The sequence below is a fragment of the Plectropomus leopardus genome, chromosome 8 (assembly GCF_008729295.1).
Source record: "Plectropomus leopardus isolate mb chromosome 8, YSFRI_Pleo_2.0, whole genome shotgun sequence".
In the NCBI taxonomy this organism is placed as follows: Eukaryota; Metazoa; Chordata; class Actinopteri; order Perciformes; family Serranidae; genus Plectropomus; species Plectropomus leopardus.
Genome location: NC_056470.1, coordinates 15,108,684 through 15,129,565, shown reverse-complemented (window position 1 = coordinate 15,129,565; position 20,882 = coordinate 15,108,684). Strand labels below are relative to the sequence as shown.

General features: G+C 39.6%; 1 protein-coding gene across 1 annotated transcript in view; it reads left to right on the top strand.

Annotated features, from left to right (window-relative positions):
* Window positions 1-20,882, top strand: part of ctnnbip1 (catenin, beta interacting protein 1) — a 29,319-nt gene that overhangs the window by 5,265 nt on the left and 3,172 nt on the right. The window contains exons 2-3 of the mRNA XM_042492581.1: window positions 6,036-6,150; window positions 9,343-9,433. Coding sequence (XP_042348515.1) covers window positions 6,055-6,150; window positions 9,343-9,433 — 187 coding nt within the window. The 5' untranslated portion in view covers window positions 6,036-6,054. The remainder of the gene's footprint in view (window positions 1-6,035; window positions 6,151-9,342; window positions 9,434-20,882) is intronic.

Below are 20,882 nucleotides of genomic sequence, written 5' to 3'. Positions count from 1 at the left end.
CAGTTGAGTCAGTTAGAACATTTATTTGGGATGTTGACAGGTTAGTCAAATTTGTCAGCCCACAGTCAACTTAATTTTCTTTGCCATTATCTCTGTGCCATGCAAGTAAATGCACCAGTGAAAGTGCAGCATTGTTACATGCAGTGTTATCTGGCTCTGACTGTAACAGCAGTATTTAAATATCACTAATGCAACAATATTACCCCTTTTTATGTTAAAAAGTGGTTGCCGTTAATCACAACCACAGGCTGAGAATTGGCTTCCCGTTTCTCAAAATGGTTGCCAATGGGGACCAGGCAACCATTGCTACTGAGCCCTGTATCTTGGTATCTGAAAAAAGCGATCAAACTAATGCATGTTGCCAGTAGAATTGAAATTCAGGCCATTTTCCATTATAATACTGATTGTTAGACAACCAGCTGTGATAGATAACTTTTAAAATGTCAATAATATGTTTTGTGCGTATTAAATATACTGTCATTTTTACACACAACTCGGAAACAATATTTTTCAAAGTGCATATTGTACTAACATAAAACAGTACACATTTTAAAGCTTTTTAAGCACTTATGCAATGCAACTTATGTAATTGAATGCCGTCATTTAAATACGAGAATCCCATAAACACACAGCTGACCTGTAAGAAAGTAGAACTGCTAAGATGGGTGCAGTAAAGATACACCTCAGCATCACAACCAGGGGTGGAAATAACATTTTTTGTCCACCTGCTCTTTAGGCTGGTGGATACCTAAATCTACTAGAAACTCAATAGATCACCATTGGGTTTTTTTGGCTGGTTATTAAAACAAAGCTAGCAGTTGCTTGCACATTTTACCAGTATTTTGCTGCTGTTAATAATACCCTGGTCACAACAATATTCCGTATGTGTCCCACCACTACCATGTGTAAGGACTGGACATTTGAAGCTGGCCATCATGTTGTTTTGTGCCTTTTAGAGTTCTCATTCCAGTATCAGTGATGCTGGTTTAGCTGGGCTGCCTAGAGGGACTCGATGTCTCAGCACAACCCAACATCACAACACTCACAAGAGCCCAACACAAGCGGTGGGGGGGCTAGATCAGCATTAAAGAAAGCCTTTGATTACGTCTGGGATATTAGCCGCATGCGTCTGAGGCTGGCTGAGCATCCCTCGAGGGATTAGTGTTGAGCCAGCCCACCTCAAGAACCCAACATCAGGCACACACAAAGGATTGTGACAGGATCCTTATTGTGGTCCTTGAAATGATTCACGACATTTTCTACAGAATAGCGTGTACGTCAGAATAATGCTAGAATGACCCGAATAGGCTAAATATAGAAGGTTTTTTTTTTCTCCAGAACACTATATTAAGGTTTTTAGCTTAGTCTTGTCGCTTGTAATTTCCTCTTTGTCACTGCATTCTGATCAAATCAACCATTTTATAAAATATTTTTCTAATTTTGCACAATGAATGAATTATATACTAAAAATAATTGCATTTTATGTCTCCATCTGCTGGTGGGCCATCACAATAAGAGTATGCACAATATGATATTAATTCCGCTACAGAATAGAAATAAGGTGGGGGAATAAAGTAGATATATGTGATCGGTGTTGATTATTGGCCAAATGAGTTGTTATATACTGGCATATCGGATATCCGCAAAATATCTGATATCATGTGCCCCCACAACATGTTTTCTATTAAAAGAAGATTTTGTCTTCTCAGAAGAGTGTAACCTGAATGCAGCTTAAAGAAATAATAAGACATATACAGAAAAATGGTGTCAATCTCTTGCTGTGAATAAATTGGTTGGTCTGCATTTCATGTAATAGAACATTGGCTGTTTTGGAGGGGTTGTTTTTCCAGGTCATTTTGGCAAAATAGATGTTTGTCTAGTGCTGAAACAATTAATCAGTTAAATGATTAGGGCAAAGACAAGCAGTTATGTCATTTTATTATGCAAAAATTTTAAGTGTTATATTTCTGGTATCAGCTTTTCAGATGCGAGGATTTAGTCATTTTCATCACTTTAGATTCAATATCTGTGGGTCTTAGATAGAGACGATCTGATACCATTTTTTCCTTTCTGATACCAATTCCTGTACCTGAACTTGTGTATCGGCTGATAATGAGCACAGATTAATTCCACTGTGTTCAAAAAGTAATAATAATAACAGTTTTGTATGCTACTAACCCTGTATGGATGTAAAATGATTACCATAATTGTTGTATGGTTTGGTTCAGTTTGAACCCTAAACTGGGGGGACTTTCCAGTGTAAAATGTTGCCAGATTTCTGGCATTTTGCTAGTGGCTAAAGTTACACTACAAATCAATTCTTCTTCATCACTCTAAAACAGTAGTTGCTTGTGTAGGCTACTGTTTCAGAGGGACATAGGAGAGCTGATTTCTTGTGAAAACTGCCTATCTGTCTGATTGTGAAACTACTTTAAAGTTCATCAGTAAATTGTGTGATACTGGGTTGGTACAGAGACTTCAGTATTTGCTGATGCTCAGTCCAGCATTTTAGACGGTATTGGCATTTCCGATACTTACTTACAGTTTTTAGATGACACCTTGTGCTTTGGCATTCTACAAGGGACATTTGTCACTATTTTATGAAAATCTTTAGGTTTAGGACGATGCAGGCAATTAAAACTTCACTTTAGGCTCATGAAAATTTATGTAATTACATTTTTTTCACATTGTTTATACATAGAGAACAATAAAGTCATGATTAATTCATGATGAAAATAGTTAGTTGCAGCATTTATTGTCAAGTATTTCAAGATCCAGGCCTCTGATAATACACTTGTCTATGAGGACATGCAGTATGTGAGATCTGGCATCAGGATCATGTTGAACTGGACTTAATCTCAACCCAGTGTGTTTAAAGTGTTGTAATCCAGCAGTGATACGCAGGATGGCATTATTTAGAGGTTAAGTCAGTGGCAGCCAGGCATTGTGCGCCAGGCAGCGAAGTACCATCTGGCACATTGTTGGAATTATAAACATGGTTGGAAAGCTAGTTTGTTCAGCAGGATTGCACGGATGAAACTACCCGTTACATAATCATATGCACAATGTTAATCACTGTTGTAAACATGATGTCGTCCAGTTCACAGAGTGCCAGAACAGAAATGATTCCAGTTCTGTCGCTACTCTGCTGCCCAAAATGGTCATTTACAAATTTGTCTTTCTGCCCCCTCCATCCTGCAGAAGCAAAGGTGAAATTCTCTTTGTGAGTGAAATGCGTCACGACAATGGAAGAATGATCACGATCACCCTCATTTACAATTCCACGTTGTTTCTACCTCCCACAGAGACTCTCCCTATGGGATTTCACACGCTACGTTTGTTCTTCTTATAGCAGATATCGCTGTGAAAGTGGGATGAGACAAAATGGCTTTTTTTTTCAGGCTGGTAAAAATACAAATTGCCGCCTGGGCAGAGATGCTACTAAGTATGGCCAGTTTTCAAACTTCAAACGCAAACATCAGAGGATCAGAAATGCCTCATTCATGAAAGCAGTAGGCCTATTTATACAGATGATGAATGCGAAATATATCGGCCTTTTGTGTGGTGACAGACATGAAAATGGTTAAGTTGTTAAGTCTTAAAATATGCCTGAATATTAATGTGGATGTTTGTTTTATCATCCTTGTCTTTTAAGAAAATGTCAAGAGAAGACACCTTTTGGCAGCCAGAGTAATCCTGTTCTCTTGCGCTCACACGCAGTGACCGTTTTATTCCCAGTGAGCTCCTGATGCCGACTGGTGCTCCTGAGTTTATATCATGCTTCATTCTGTATGTCGTCTCACCGTTGGGTCTCTCTGCCTGGAGTCTTAGCTCCTCCGTTTGTCTGGCGCGAGGAATTGGGAGACGTGATCAAACGTGTCGCTGCTGCTGATACGAAGACACCCCCTTCACCCTCAGCACCAACATTCTCCCTGAAGCCGCTGCACTGAGCAACCGAGCTCTCTCCATCTTTTCATGCCTGTCTTGCTTTGAGACTTCTGTGGCTCGCCAATTAAACTGTGCCTGACGCTCAGGTGGAAGCGAATAACTAATGTATTCATCTTCGCCTCATCCAGTGTCCTGTAACCACTTTGTGTAGCTGAAAACAGACAAGAAGACAAAGTCAAGTGTTATTTTCATGCAGTAAACAGCCACCAAAGGTTGGTATAATTATAAGGACTATAGCCAGCAGCATGGTCTCCAGCTGCTCTGATCTGGATGAATCCACACGCTCACAGTGGCACCCAAACGCTAGCCAATGGCCAACGGTGCCCCATTCAGCCTTCTCCCCCCTCCGGGCTCTGGGAAGTGGGGACGGCGAGCCAGCTCCTCAATTAAATATAACCCCACATCAAACGGCCTGTCAACATGCATTAGTGGTCCTTTGTATAGATAAGAGGCCAAAATAAATTGCCAGAACTATCATAGTCACTGCGGCTCCCGTAGGCTTTTTATGAAAGATTCTTAGGGGAGAACAAATCCTGACTTGCATACTGATATTCTCTCCATTAAATCTTATTTTTTTTTTCAGACCAGATTTATCCTTTTAAAGATTTATGTTTTCTACTTTCTGTGAATAATTTCTTCTTGTAGCTTTTTCAATTAGCAAATTTTAGCTGGATCTCAAGCCGCTCTGTATGCCTCGTTTTGTTGGTGTGTTACACCGGAGATCTAATGCGACAACAGCCGACCTTGATGTGTGTGCGCGCTATCACAGCGGAACCTATCCCTTTTCTGTCATCCGCATTAGCTTTGGCAGCTCCTTTTATCGCCTTCTATTCCCTCCCCCTTTTTTCCTCCTCTTTTGCCTATATTTTGCATCTCTGCAGACTGACAGAGAAAATAGGTCATTAGTTAGACGGAGAATAAGAGATGGAAGGAGCAGGCAGGGGCGAGATCTGTGTGAAAACTGCTATGCAATATTAATGACAGCCATTCACGCTGTGAAGTGCCAAACCTGCACTGTGACTGCACTGAGACAAGGCCTCTGACTTCTAATATCGCCACTGTTTGGATTATATGTATGAAGTGCTTATCACACAGACTGCAGTCTGTATATTATTATATTATTTATTAATAGTGAGACATCCAGTTCCAGTCTAGTCAGGTTACAGAGACACCGATAATTGAAATGCAGTCAGTCTTATATGTGGTTATAACAATAATACTCTAGTGGGTGTTAGCTCAATGCTGCTGACTGCAAGAGCCTTAACTTCATATTTGCTAAAGAATACTGCCAGGGATTATATGACTTATACAGAGGTTATTAATACTTGTTTAACCCTTTAACACATGGATCAACATCAGTTTTTTTGTGCTGCATTCAGACACCGTTTACTAGCATTTAAACCTCTGAAACTGGAAAACATATAATGAGTAACTTGACAAGAAATGTTACACAAACTGCAAAAAAATAGTAATAGGTGACAAGGAAATTATGGTATAATGGTTTGGGGGGATTATTAAATATAATCAGAAAAAACAAGGGAAAAATGTCCAGAAAACTATACTTATAATTCTCTTAACTATATATTTAAAATTATTTTACAGGAAAAAAGAAAAAAATCTGAATATTTTATCACTTTCTCAAGGTGATTTTGTAGTTGTTTTTTTGTTTGCATGTTATTTTATTATTAAAATAACATGCAAACAGGTAATTTTCTTGTGTTGTTTTACTAATTTCTTGCTAATTTTGTACCATTCCTTATTAAGTTGCTCATCACCTTCCTGTTTCAAAGAGTTTAAAAGCTTTAATGAGAGATGAATTCAGTGCAGAACTCATGTAATACAGGACTCTCACGTACAATCACAAAAGAAACAAAGTAAAATCACGCTTTAGCTATTGTTTTCAGGTCTGCAAGGATGTGTGTTCACAGTCAAACGGTTTCTAATAAAGTCTCACTCTGTCAGTTTATGGCCGGTCAGATAGTGTGGCTGAAACATCGCAGTGTTTTTAACTTCTAATAACATAGTGTGTTTGCGTAGCTGTGATTTTTCTCAGGTCTTGTGTAACGTGGATTTGTTTGTGTGTCCAGAGCCACAGGAGCAGGGGGGATGAACCGCGAGGAGGCCCCGGGGAAGTCTCCTGAAGACATGTACATCCAACAGAAAGTGCGGGTCCTGCTCATGCTTAAGAAAATGGGATCAAATGTAAGTGCAGTGTCTTGACTAAATACAACTATGGTCAAGTGATAATTTAAATTTGAGTATTTACATTTTGCATATTAAAAATGTTAAGTATAGCGCTGACTGTAGTTTTTGGTGTAATCTAAAAAGTCACACATGATTTCAGGGGTGCATTCACATCAGTAGTACAGTTCATTTGGTCCAGACCCAGAGGAAAAAAATGATTAATGTTCAAACTGACTTTTCGCAAACTAACCAAAAGGAGTAAACACTAAGTCTTACACAATGACAGTTAGGTAAGTTGGCAGTTTTGGTGTTAGTCACTCTGCATGACTATCATGCTACGACTGCATGGCTGACCTTTCAGGATGCAAAATCTGCAGTTGCAAGCTAAAATGAGAGCCTTGAAAGTGGACGTTATTTCCTGACCTGCCTGGTCATCTCTGAATGTGGCGATTCTCTAAAAACCCAGTTTGTGTGGTTAAAAGCTTGAGATTGCGCATACCCTGAGAAAGTGTTGCAAAAGTGTTGTGAGATCAGTTATAGGCAAAAATCTATTAACTAAGATAATGTCTGATACTATGATTACATGACTAATCATCAGGATCCACACGAGGAAATAAAATGCTGCATTCAAATGGGATCGTGTTAACTACGTTCTCGAGACGTGACAATATGAACACCCCGATGAGGTATTCACAACCTGTAAGCTCAGAGTTCACGACTTTGTGGACACGACTCCCATGTCGTGACGATTTCTCTGTGTTCCATTTGAACACAGAGAAATTCCAGTGACTGATAGAAGTTAATGCAGATCTTTCATTCTTTTAATGTGTACATGTTCTTTGGTGACACAAAGAACTCGCTATGAAAAAACAGCATTATGAATAGACTATTATAGGACTGTTCATTGATCAGACAGATTGAGGAGGATGAAAAGGAGGCATCTTTGACAGTAATCATTCAAGACTTATTACTGTAGGATCACTGTTACACACATTTTAATGGACTTAATGAATTGTCAAAGTAACATACACAGAGTCAGTTATAAGCACAGCAGTTTTAACAGCTTTTGGATTTATTAGTAGTTTAGTGTTGAAATCATGCTAAAATCTCATATCTGCCATTGTAAAATCCTGTGGTCGGTTTGTTTGCCTTCACACAACAAACAAACCACACTAGAGTCTGCTTGAGACCCAGCTTTTCCCTCACAGTGCACACGTCGCTTATTGGTCACTGTGTAGCGCTCTGGAAACAGTAATAATTTCTAAGGGAGGCTGCACACTTACGCAGAGTCAACGCTTTAATCACCCACCAGATATTTTCAGCTGATTTTGTATGTTTGCAGCAGACAGAGCAGATAGCAGCTCCAGAGATGTGTTTTTTCTCCAGCTCGAGTAATGACAGATATTCAGGTGAATTCAAAATGCCTTTTGACAGTGTGGGGGAACTTAGCAGAGAAGAGCTAGTTTGCAGCCTCTGGAGAACAAAAAGCCAGACCCCTCTAAAGCTCGTAATTCTAAATGATCACGAGCTTACAGAGGCAAGTATGTTATGCAAACCTGCCGTCCTTCAAATCTTTCTTTTTAAGAGATTAGCGGATTTAAAGGTGGAAAATGTTTGTATTTGCAGAGTCTTTATTTTTAAACCTGCGCAGAGAAGAAAGTCAGAGAGACACCCCTTTTACACTCATCACTATTTAAGTCTTTTTGAAGAGCTGAAGGATTCAGTCCACAATCTTGTTCCAGCTTGCAGAGTTTAATTTTCTGATTTGTACAGCTCTAATAAATAATGTTTGATAGCTACAGCTGATAAAATCCATTTTTTGATTGTGTCAAATCAGGCAGCAGAATCTACAGTTTCTAGCTAAAATGAGACCTCTGTCATCGTTGCTTGACCTGCCTGATCATATGTGTAACATTTTAGCTATAAATGCACAGTCTGTGTGGACATGAGCTTGAGAGTGTGCTGTAATTTGAAGGCTGTTGCACAACTGTTATGTGATCAAAGAGGCAAAAATCTCTTAATTAAACCTTTATTTAAGGATTTTCATATAAAGTAAACACATAGTATGTGACTTAAACTCAGCCACGAGTATCTTTACAAATAACATAAAGAACAAACCCTTCAACATTACTCGTAAAATAAAATACATACAGTTCACACAGCGATAGAGGGCTTACAGTCAGTCCTGATACAGGGCAAATATTTCACAAATTTGGGTTTTGTTCTTAGTAGAGAACCTTAATCTCTGTAAGTGCAATGCATTAAAAAATCTCTTAATTAAGATAACGTCAGATACTGTAATTGCATGACTTACAGACATTTCAGACATAATTTCTGTCCTTCTAGGTCTAATGTTGAGACATTCCTAACACATTTCCGTAGGTTTTTTGCTAAAACTTAGATATTTCTACAATTAGATGTCTGTTTCCAGGCAACAAACAAGTGTTTCCCAAAGCTACAAACCATAGAGTTGAAACACTTGTTACCAAGAGACAACATAAGAAGATCAGCTCTACTTTCAGCGACTGAAAAACTGACTTTGTGGTTGTTAACACTGCAGTAGAATAACATTTTCTCCAAACAGTCTTAAAAGCAACTCTTAAACTTTCTAAAGGGGCAGAACTGTCAAATATCACTGTGATCCTAAAATGACTGAAGAGAGAGATGTTTACCAAAACACAAAAGGAGAGAGAAAAATAACCTTTTCATATTAAAACTCAAAATACTTTGGATATAAATATGTCACAGGCCTACTTATGGGAGATCTTTTTAGATTGAAGTCTATGGTACAGATTGGTAGTCTGAAAGAAGCATCTGAGGCACTCTGATTGTAAATAAAAATCCTTTGTTAAATACATGGATGAGTGGTGCATTTAAATTAAACATTTGGAAGCTTTCTCAATTTATATTAGGGATTTTACTTATTATCAGAGTGCAAACCGATACCATGGACTTCTACATTAAGTAAGCTAGCAGTTATGTTTAGTTTTAATTCTTATTCAACTACTTGACCTATATGTGAAGAGAATCAGGTCTTTTTACAGTCACCAGCTCCCCAGTTTCTTCACACAGTGCAGCAATCCCTATTTTTCTCCAATGTTTTGATTGAAATTTGATTTAACTGATCAGAGAAAAACATGCGTGTTCTCCTTCTGGATAAAATTTTGTTTGATAACTTGAAATGTTAAACTTGTTTTTTCTTCTCTGCAGCTCACGCCCAGTGAAGAGGCTTTTCTCCGGAATTACGCAGGTGTGGTCCACAGTCAGATGAGCCAGCTACCACAGCACAATATAGACCAGGGTAAGGCTGTGACGCTCACACACACACACACACACACACACACACACACACACACACACACACTTATATGTTTATTCAGAGTTTGTTCTGAATTTTGTGTTGGCGTCGAGTGTGATTCAGTCACTGTTTTCTATGCAGGACAGTAGTTTATATAGTTCTAGTTTTAATATTTAGATGTTAGAAGGATAGAAGGTGTTTACGAAACAAACTTGCTTCAGCTCACAAACACCACCTTCACATGTCACAGGATTGCTACTGTGCCCAGACAGAAAACGAGGGAAAATCCCTCCACACACACTCACGCATCGCTCTTCTTGAGTCCTTAACCCCAGCAGGCCTAACGGGTTCCCTGACTGTGCTCTGAGGCTGAGTCAGCGGCCCACCAGCACTGTGAGATTACTCACACAGCAAACAGTGTGGCTGACTGGAACCAAGTGACTCACCCTCAGCGTGAGAGCAGCGCTGCTTTCACCGCCGCCGCTCCCCAAGAGGCCTATTCAGAGATCAGATATTGATGTGTTTATATGATGAAGCAAATCACTTCTCTTAATGGTTGTTATGAGACTTAAAAGAGGTTTACCCTGTAATTTGTCCTAAAATGTGATGGCCATTGTTTTTTTTTAGTGCACCAGAGGGCAATGTTGAGCTTTCTTTATGTCCCCCACAGTTTTTACATGTTTCAAACCACAAGAGGGAGCTAGATGAAACAAAACAGTGGAGTGGAGAGGCACTGCAGTTACCTGAGAAAACAGCAGCAAATGGTTTCAGATGGTTTTTGTATTTCTGTATTTTCTGTTAGTAGACTTATCAGCTGCTTTCCAGGCTCAGCCTAAATACGGCTGTCAGATAGGAGCCCTGCTGTCCTCCTGTAGTAAACCTGCTGGGGCCCAGGCCTCGCTTTGTCCCTTATGATATTGGTCCCTCCGGGGAGCGTTAAGTAAGGAAAACTGCCTGCGACAGTCTACCTACAGTGAAGAGTTATTTCTCCTTGTCCTTGTCCTTTCTCTGCAAGGAAACAATCAGCGTTGTTTGAATGAATAAATATGTGATCTTCTGTGTTGGAGAAGGATTAGATTTATGATTATACAGCATGTTGAGGAAGGCAAGTAAAAGGCGCAGTGACTTTGTCTTTTTGGTGTATTTTTTATCATCTTTGCTTTAACCTGCGGGGTATTAAAAGTGCATCGTCACATTTTGTTAAATTGAGCCTCGTTCTGCAAAAAGGGACGCATCATTCGAATTTTAATGTGGATCGTTGCATCGTGGGCAGTGTGGATTGCATTATTACAGTGTGTTTCTTCATCAAGCAGCAGAACATTAAGCATTGCATCAGATTGAAAAGATGGTATCATTTCTTAAAAACAACGCAGTGCAAAAACCGGGATCAGCACTGACTTTAATTTATAAAGGATGTTTAAATGTCTGTTTAAACAACTACAGACAAGCAGACTTCAGTTTCTGTCTTCATGCCCTTTAGTAGATACAGGACTCCATGTCTGCGCTGTCAATACTGCTAAGAAGAGGCTTATTAATTATGGACAAATCTGACTGGTGAAAGTTGCTCTGAGTATGCATTATACATTACAAAAACAGACACATTTAGTGTCATTTGGCAGCCTGCCACCTCCTCTGTGTGCCAATAAATAATTTGTGGTGTGCATCTTATCCAAAGTACTGTGATTAGGCGCTGTGAGGATAGCTGAGAGTTAATCACTTTTAAATATTCAGTGCTGAAGGACAGCAGTTTGTAGGTATCAGCACATTCAGGATCCTTTGAGGTGGAGTGAAGAGGGAAGTCCACTATTTGATCTCATTTAGGCTCGGTAATAGGGGGAAATAGATGAAAGGAGACATTTTATTGCCTAGCAACGTGCAGTCATTGTGCTACGTTAAATGCAATTTCACAGAAGCGCAGGCTTCAAACAAAAATTACAAGTGTGAAATATAACAAAGTAAGATTTTATTTGATCTCTCTAAAATATATAGGTAATTGTATGAGTTCACATTTAAACTTCTTGGAGAAAAGACATTCAGTTAGTCTAATGCCGGTGCGTTTGTAATGTTCTTGAGTGTGTGGAGGTAAATCAGGTTGTGCTCGCTGTTCACTCTGTTCTCACTTCATTAAAAAGACCTTTTCCGCATGCAGCAGCAGTAGTATTGTCTGTCTCAGCTGACCATCGCAGCAGCCAGACAGACACCTTCTGTGACTAGCCAGCAGATTTCCAGGCAGAGGTTGTTTGTCTGTTCTTGAAAAATTGAGGTATCTGCTCTCAGCAGTCCCACCTGCAGACCTCATAGCGTCGAGTGGCTTCAGTTCATTTCATTTTTTCAATTGTGAGATAGACAATTTCAAGGAATAACATCTATGACTTTCTTCTGAGTTAGTGTTTTGAGAAATGAACTGTAGACATAAATTCCACATTGCTTTTTTTAAAGATGATTTTTTTGGACTTTTATTGCCTTTAATTGACAGGACAGTGTGTTTGTGAAAGGGGGAGAGAGAGAGGGGGAGACATGCAGCAAAGGGCTGAGGCTGGTTTCCAACCTGCCGCCGCTGCTGCTCTGTACATGGGGCGCCGCTCTATCCGCTGAGCCACCAGGTGCCCCCACACCTTGCTTTTCTGATACAATTTTACAAAGCTTTTTTAGCAGTTAACCTCCTCTCCTGCACAGCCTTATTATGGAAAGAGGGTAATATTGGTTTGGTCATAAAAACACTGTTTTCTGTCATTGCTGCTCAGCTTGCTCTTTTCAAAAGTAACAGTTTTGAGTGGATGACTCACCGTTTCCAGCTTCTCAAATAATATTGTTATTCTGCTACTTTTAAAGATACAGCTCAGCCCCAAATCAGAAATATATATTTTTCTTCTTACCTGTTGTGCTGTTTATCAGTATAGATTGTTTAGACATGAGGTGCTGAGTGTTGCGGCATAGCTCAATATATCATAACGGTCAATCAATTCGTGATAAAAGCACCAAATTTGGCAGACATGAGTATGGATACATTTGAAACAAATCTGGATATCGGGCCATCACAAACTCTGACCCTTGCTGCCATGGCAACCATTTTTCAAAATGGCTGCCAGCGTTTGGCTAAACTTTCCTATCCATTGGACCCACACGCAATAATGTACATAATCTAGATCCTAGTTACCCTGAGAAGCAAATAAAATACTCACTCACAATTCTGTGGACATTTACAAAGTAACTGGTCATTTCATTATACTGTCTTTTCATTATATTGTGCCGTGAATCAGTAAAGACTATTCTATTATTTTGTCAGATGGTGGATACCAGAGCAAATGTGGCAGATGATTTTTATATGTAATGGCCCAGTTTTTTATGTTATTCATGTATGCACTTTATTTTGTATGTTTACAGACAACCCCATTCAATTTCAGGCATTTCTATTTAGAGTATTAAAGGCATGAGATCACTTGTGGGTATTTAAGCTGTGAGCTGTATTCTTCAGTTGGCAGTTAGCACCAAATTAATATTTGTGGTGTTGAAAACATGGACACAGCAGCTTGGGGATGGATTAAGTGCTATATACCAGTAAAATGTAAACATTTATAGCATCCTTCTCGGCTGAGCTGTGGATTATCTTAAATAACCGGGTAATGATTTTTCGAAAGAGACATAGCTGAGTTTTTCAGATGTATTTTTTTTTTTTTTTTGCACTTTGAGCACCACAAGCCGAGTGCAGTAATTTAGATTTATAAATAGCACTACATGTAAGAGAAAGATATGTATTTTTAAGTTTGGGTTATAAAGATTTATATAATCTTTTATCACCTGCCATTTAATGTGAGTTGTTTGAATGTTGTTAAACTGGAAAGGGATTTAGGCTATTCACACTGCAGCCACCATAAGAAGTCAGAAGGCTCCAACCAAAGCCAATTTTCAGCCACATTATCCAGCGGTGCAAAATAGAGGATTGTTTGAGCATGCTGATGCAGGATACTCAGATATCAGCGTCCTCAAGGGGTCTCAGCATGGAGCAATAGTGTCACGTATCAGACATGGCCTCATCGATCGAGTGGCGGCGTGCTTAGAGGGCGATGAGGGCACTATGGCGTTATGGAGACACTCGAGTATTGATTACTCAAAGTCAAGGCCAGGCTGTATTCAGGAAATGTTAAATAGAAGAGCAGGTGTGAGAGCACACGAAAGCTTAAGTTAGAAATGGATAACGGTGTTACTGTCGGCTTTAGCATATTCTGATAAGAAAACAAATTTGTAGGCGTTGCAGTTGAATCTTTCCAGAGGTGTTGTCGTCCCTCGTCGCTTGTGACCAGACTGACTGGAAGTGTTGCTCAAACCCTGAATCTTTCCTTCCAACTCTGCTCAGCTGTCATATGTTATTCTGGGTCTTCTCTGTAAAAAACAAGAGAAAACCAACTTGGGGGTTGCCGCTCATATTTCTTTTAAGTCTATGGGTCACGGAATTTGCATTTCAGATAGTTTTTAATTGGCTGATTACCATACATGCAAATACAGAATTTTGTTTTGCAATTTTAATCAGGCCAAGAGGAATACTATGCCAAAGGCTCTGGAGCTTTTTTTTCCTCATTCAGCCTTCCCGCTGAAATACCTTGATGTAGCTGAATTTTGGACGGTGGCTGAGCAGGAGTTTGCACGCTATGTTTAAATGTTGTTATTGTGATTGGAAATGAAGTGTGAACTCGTGTGAAAAGTGGGGACTTTTTGGTGATACTGAATAATAACAGTGTCGCTCTGTGGTGCGGCAGTTACAGCATAATATGGGTAGTACAGAAGTTTTGTCTTTACAACCAGGCTGTTCTTGCCCGCTCGTTATCTCTCTTCAGGGCTTTTTGTGACTGACATCATGTCACTTTAAACAATACAGTTTGTCAGAGCCGCACATAAAGCCAGCAATCTCAGGACTTGTTATCTTGTCTGGTTTGACGAGGAAAGTTTACTCCTCCCCAGAAGGACGTCTGTGGGCTTTAACAAAAGAGGATAGACAAGGATGAGGTTGCCATAGCAACCTCGGTTGTCCCGGGAAAGCTGAGGTTCCCTGTGGGCTTTGGTGTTGCTGCTGCAACGTGCAGCATCAGTAGATTGGAGCAGGTGTCATTAGGGGGCCTGGAGGCAAGCTGGAGTGCTAATTACACAGCCGGAGTGTGATATTCCAATCTCTCTGTCAGTCTCATCCTTTCTCACAGAAATGTGGCGTCTTGTTTTAAATGATTCAGCAGCCGTGCACTCCATACACAATCTTGTTTCTTTTTTCTTTGGTATAACACAATCCTTTTACCGACCTTTTCAAGTTAAAGCCATGTGACAGACCCGTTTTTGTTTGGCGACTCTAGCCAGGGCAGAGTGGTATTGATTGTGACTTTATCCTGTTTGTCACTGCAGCATGAATCACACAGACTCAGATTTATGAATTGCCACACTCACTGAAGTGCCGGATTCACTGAAACACATAGGCTTGATTTTCTACTGTTTCTAACTAAATTTTATTTCTAATTAAACTGGCAACAAATGACAAATGTTTAACAAAACTGATTTTGAATTCTGGACCTGCTCCCTAAAAATCAGCTTCCAAGATAATTACTTTCTGGATGTGGCCTTTAAAATGTGGATTTCATTAAATCCATCTTTAAAGGATCCATTTAGAAAAGAAAAATGCTTCAACCCAATTATGAAACTAATTAAATCTCTGAAATATCACTGTGTGAAGTGAAGAAGAAATTGTTGCACACATTTGACATTGACTGGAATCAGTCATTTGCATTTATAAAGTACTTAATTTTTTAGGTTCACCTTTGCTGTTACAAAGCTGTAAAACACAGAACTGAAGTGAAGACGTTTCCATCTTTTTTGTACACTTCTATAAATTGTAACATTATGATAAACATTTATAATAAACAAAATTCCTAGATTCACTTAATTTTTATCCTTTAATTAACCAGGGCGTCTATGGAACAGTGACCTTGCCAAAATGGCAAAGATTTAGGGAGAATTATTGTACACATATCAATAAGGTGGAGGTTTTTTTGTTTGTTTTTTTTTTTGTTTTTTTAAAAAAAAGACTTCGGGATTAAACATTTCCTCCCAGAAATAATGGAGGTTGTATCACGAGTGCTCTCACTGTGTATATGATATACAAATATAGGTTATATGTCTAAACAGTATATAGTCTGCAGAAAATAAAAATAAAAAAATAGTATAATAAAATGTATTAAAAAGAAAGAAAGAATTTAAAAAGAAAGAAAGAAAGAAAAGAAGGCAGTAAATAATGACTGAATTTTCTTTTTGCTTTGTGTTTATTGATGTCAGCATGTTGAGCTGGACCACACACACACTCCCTGATGTGTGTTTTGCGTCTTACCCCGCCCCGCTGTCAGTGGGTGGATCTCGTGTCTTTATACTCTCAGCTGACCCTGCACAGATCGTGACCTCAAATGATGTCGCTGCTCCGACTAATAACTGGTGTTTCATCACTGCAGCACTGGAGTCATAATATCTGCTCTGCTGCTTATTCAGAAAGGAAAGACTCGAGGGATGCAGCACAGTGCCTTTAACTTCAAACAAACTCCCTTTGGGTTCATTTCACAGCTTTTTCATCCACAGAGGTTTCAGAGGAACTTAAGTGTGTTTTTAGTTAATTTCAGGCTACCTGCTCTCAACCACATATTGATTTATAGACTGTAAGAAGTGTGAAGAAAGACTTCAGGTGACTATATATATATATATTTTAATAAAAAATATGTTTTGGTAGCAGATGTTTTAACAGTGGCAGGTCACCACAAATAAATATATGTGTGGAAAACCCTGACAATATCCAGTCTCACATCAAATATTAATATGTCAATACATCGCCGAGCCCTATCTGCACCTAATGAATATTTCTTTATTGGCCCTTTCTTCTGTTAATTGATTCGTTGTTTTGTCTATTAAATGTCAAAAAATATTTAACAGTGCCCTTCAGAAAATCTTTTGGAGTGTCTATTGATAACCCAATTTTTAGTTGCTAAACCTACAAAATAATTGTTTTAGCAATTAAAACACATTGTGAAGGTGAATATCTAAATTTGACAATTGACAGTTTGCTTGTTTATTTCTGAAAACAAACGCATTCTTTGACCCCATATCCAAACAGTTTTGCTCTTAACCTCTTTTTCTTCGAGAGGGCATTTTAGGAGGATTTTCCTCCTCTCAAAGTATTTATGGAGAATAAATTGAATGACATACCCATTGTTGCAGTTATTTATGTAATCCACCGTCCGGAGCAGCTCTGTTCACCCCCGCCAGTCTGAGTGGGGATCAGTGCACAGTGGAGGGAGGGGCGGAGAATGGACGGACACAGAGCCGCATCCTTACAAACTAAAAGCTGTTTTCAGTCCACTGTTGCGGTCTGATTTTTATCTGTCGCTAGGCAACAGCTTTGAGGGAGCAGTGACATCTCTTGTGTTGGCGAGAGCTTGTTTGTATGTGTGTGTGTTTGTTTGTGGTAGGGCGAGGTCCACACGAGACATTTTAAAAAAAGTGAAACCCATATAGCCCAGCAGCCGTCCATTTGGCTCTGCATGGATGTATTTTAAGAGCGTTTTTACTGGTCATTCAGCTCAAGTGGCACAGTGTCAGACGTGTCCTTCCTCTGAACCGCCCGTCACACAACTGTGAACTCCTTCACACAGGCACAAAAGATTCAGACTGGCATTTATTGTGATAAATGGGTGTTACTGTGCCCAAACATCATGTGGAGCAGCAGTGTTTTCAGCAGTAGTGTAGCTGAGGTCGAGTTTCTTAGTGTATGGCATTACATAATTGCCTCTTGTTCAAGCATCATTATCCTTCATGCTGTCTCAAAACAGATGAGATTTATGTTATTAACTGAAGTCGAACGGCATGTCTTTCTAATATTTTTTTTATCACTCTGTCTCCACTTTCCTCTCCTGGTGCAGCTTCTTCTCTGCTGTAACCTCATTTGCCATGCCAATGAGCTTTCAAGAGGAGTTCATATTAAAAGGCACCCTCCCCCGAAAAGTCTTGATCATACCAAACTCAGGACGAGCTGAATTCAGCACAGAAACATGCTAATTCTCCTCCCTGTAGAGATAGCCAAATGAAACACAAAATTCTGTTTGGAGGGTCTGTGTTGTCTGACAAGGAGCCGCCCTTTGTGCCAAATACATGTGGAAGCCCACAGTCCCTCCCTGGCCTACTTTCATATCTTCACAATAATTAAATCTAACAAGCACTAGAGGGCTGTGGTGGAGAGGGTTTCTTTTTTGTTTGAGCAGACACGAGGTGCTACATTAAACCCTCTAAACCATCTGCAAAGGTGTGGAATTTGGTGTTAATGATATTTATGTGATTGTAGCTTGTCAAAGTGTTTTTATTTCTCATGCTTACTGGAGGCTGTAACACTCTAGTTGTCATTTGCCCCTCTCGTCTTTAAAAGATGTTTTTAATTAAGGGTTTGAGGAGAGTAGAGATGTTGCAGCATGTACTTTTGTGGTCTCGCAATCAATTCACTTCCATTACTAAGAAGCAAATGCATTTCACCAGGCTGCAGAGCATGACAGTGCAAGAGGGAATTTAATACTTTACTACTTCATCTGGTAGAAGCGTTTTCAGCTCTCTCTGTCGTTTCAGAGGGTCTACAGAGAACAGTGTGTATTGTAATCGTACTCAAATAGAATTAGAAAATCTATATTCATTTATCAGAGAAAAAGTGTCTCAGCAGGTATGGGCAGGCCCCAAATGACTTGATGAATCGCAGTTGGCAGCAGACTAATGAGTGATTCCTGTTAAACAAAAGCCAGCTGACAAAGTCTTATTGTGTAGCTGGCAGGGTCCATTAGTTGACTCAACCCGTACAAGACTGTAATTATCGCTTGGTCCTCATTAACTTGGTAAAGGGGCACAAAAGGAGGAGAAAGAAATCTGTCCTCGTACGCTGTAGATCCTTTCAGCCTCTTTTCTTTTGGCCCGTTGATTCTTCTTTGACAGGTTAATATCATCAGCTACAATCTAGTATTGTTTACACACAGACAGTCTTGCGCCTCACAGCCTGAGCTGTAACAGCGGAGGATATTGAATGGCACTGAGGCCTCAGATCTAAGTGTTATCGGGGCAGAGCAGGATGCTGCTGTCAGCGGGCCACTCAGTGTGCTGCTGCATCTCCCGTCAGGGCGCTGTGACGGCAGGCGGTGGATTTCCACAACAGGTGAACACGACAATAGATGAAATTACCTGCTTGCACTGAAAGGATTTTCACGGTGGCGTTATTCCCTCTCACGTTCATAGTAATCACTGATAGGATTTACTGGATACTCACAGGACCCAGTGGCATGTAAAAAACTCCACTTGCGTCTCACTTTGCACTTAAAACCGATTTTAGGTGATCTGATCATGAATTAATAGTTCAAAACGTGTTCAAGCTCCAGTGATTCAAACAACGTTCAGACAGAAAAGCGTTTGGTGTGAGTGTAAATGGATCCTTGATCAGGCCTTGTTTGCATGCGTGCAGCACAACAGACATTGCAAACAATTTTGGATGCTGCGGATGTACCCGTTTTTAGATAACACGGTCGATGCCCAAGGTACTCTGACTCACAGGATGTAGACTGTGAGTATAAATCCTGTCTTTGGCTGCTTTTCTAGCAATCTCTGTTGCTACATGAAATCAGTCTCACATAGCCACACCTATCGCCACGCTTTTTTCAGCTCTGTGCGAGAGAAGACGATTACTTCTGAGCCAGTAACCTGCACAATAAAATATCTTTCAGTGCTCTTTGTGGTGTCGCCGTTTTAATGCCAGTGCCCACCTTTTGCAAGGGCACCATGACTGCATCCTCGGCCTCGCACCGCCCAGGATAATGATGATGATGATTTAAAGAAAAATACATGAAAGCCAGAGCATTTTTTCCCTTAGCTTGAAGTTCTGATGAGAAACGTCTAGCTACCATACATGATTGAGATGGCACTTTTTTTCTGTAGCAGTTGTCACACTTTCAGAAAAGCAAAATCTGATCTCAACTGATAACCTGCCACCCATTTTAGCAGCTGAAGCCAGACTCTTATGGATATACAGATGGCAAAAAATATTTTAAAAAACCCAACGTGTAGTGTCTTAGTATGGAGTCAGGTCACAACAAGCCCCAGAAAGAGCTTAAGGGCTCCTTGTCAAGTCAGTCAGAGTCTATCTGTGGGATGAAAACCAAGACTTTCCCTCATTTATGTATATAGTCTTTATTTACTCTGGTAATCTCACTGAGATCTCTTTTGCAAGAGAAAGAAAAACAAAAAGCCAGACGAAACAGATCAACATCAGAGACAACCACAGGAATCGCTTAATAGATTTAAAGATAAGTTTATATTAAATCATTTGGTGTGATCGAGATGGTGGCGGAGCAAATTGTCTCGCTCGTTAGTCCAAAATCTTGCGTAGCTGTTCAGCCGGGTTGAGATGTGATGTCTGTAGTAAGGCTGTAGTATTTTATTCACATCATTTTCATGCTCACCCAAGCCCTCAGTGGGCAATGAAGCATCTGTGTTTGATGTTTCACCACGCTTTTATGCGGGTTTCTTTTAGATTGTCCTGCATTTACTACATCTGAACGCAGATCTCTTTTGTGTATCTTTCAGAGTAAATGTTTGGTGTATTTGGTCACTCTATAGAAAAACTGCCAACTACAGGTCACACCGAGGACTGATGCAAAGCAAAGAGACATTTCCTCTTAGTCATGAAAGTAAATCTATTTTTCTGTGCTAGAAGTTAACACTTCATTTGTCAGAATCTCACACTAATAAACTCATCAGACACAGTAATTAAATCAACTGATATAAGATTCACCTTTTAGATTGACTTACACCACGTTTTGATTTCCCCTTTTTGACACATTTACATTAAAAGTCTTCAGCCCAGAACTCACACATTCAGCATTTCTGGATTTTTTAGTTTATATTATAAATCCGATTTTGGCCCCTGTAATAAATCAACAGTAATACTAAACCTTTTCAATTAATAAATAATAATAACAACTTAATTTACATAGCAACTTTAAAAACAGAGGCTACAAAGTGTTTTGACAAACAAAGCAAACGCAGAAGCAAAATCAAAATACCCCGAAGGCAATAGAACAATAAAAAGCCAAACACTAAGGCCAAACAAAAATAAGACAAAATTCATTACGATTAACACAAAATAAAAATGCAATAAAAGCACTGCAATAAAAAGACAATATCAGAACAAATTCTCCTTAAGGCAAGTATTTAAAATGGCTTTTTTAGAAGTGACTTAAACAAAGTCACCGATTCTGCGAGCCTCATCTACTGCGGCAGGTTGTTCCAAAGCCGAGAGGCGTTGATGGCAAAAGCGCCGTCACCTTCAGATTTAAGCCACGACTTCATAACGGCCGTGAAGGTTTCATCAGCTGGAACAGCTGGAGGACCTGAGAGGAGCTGAAAA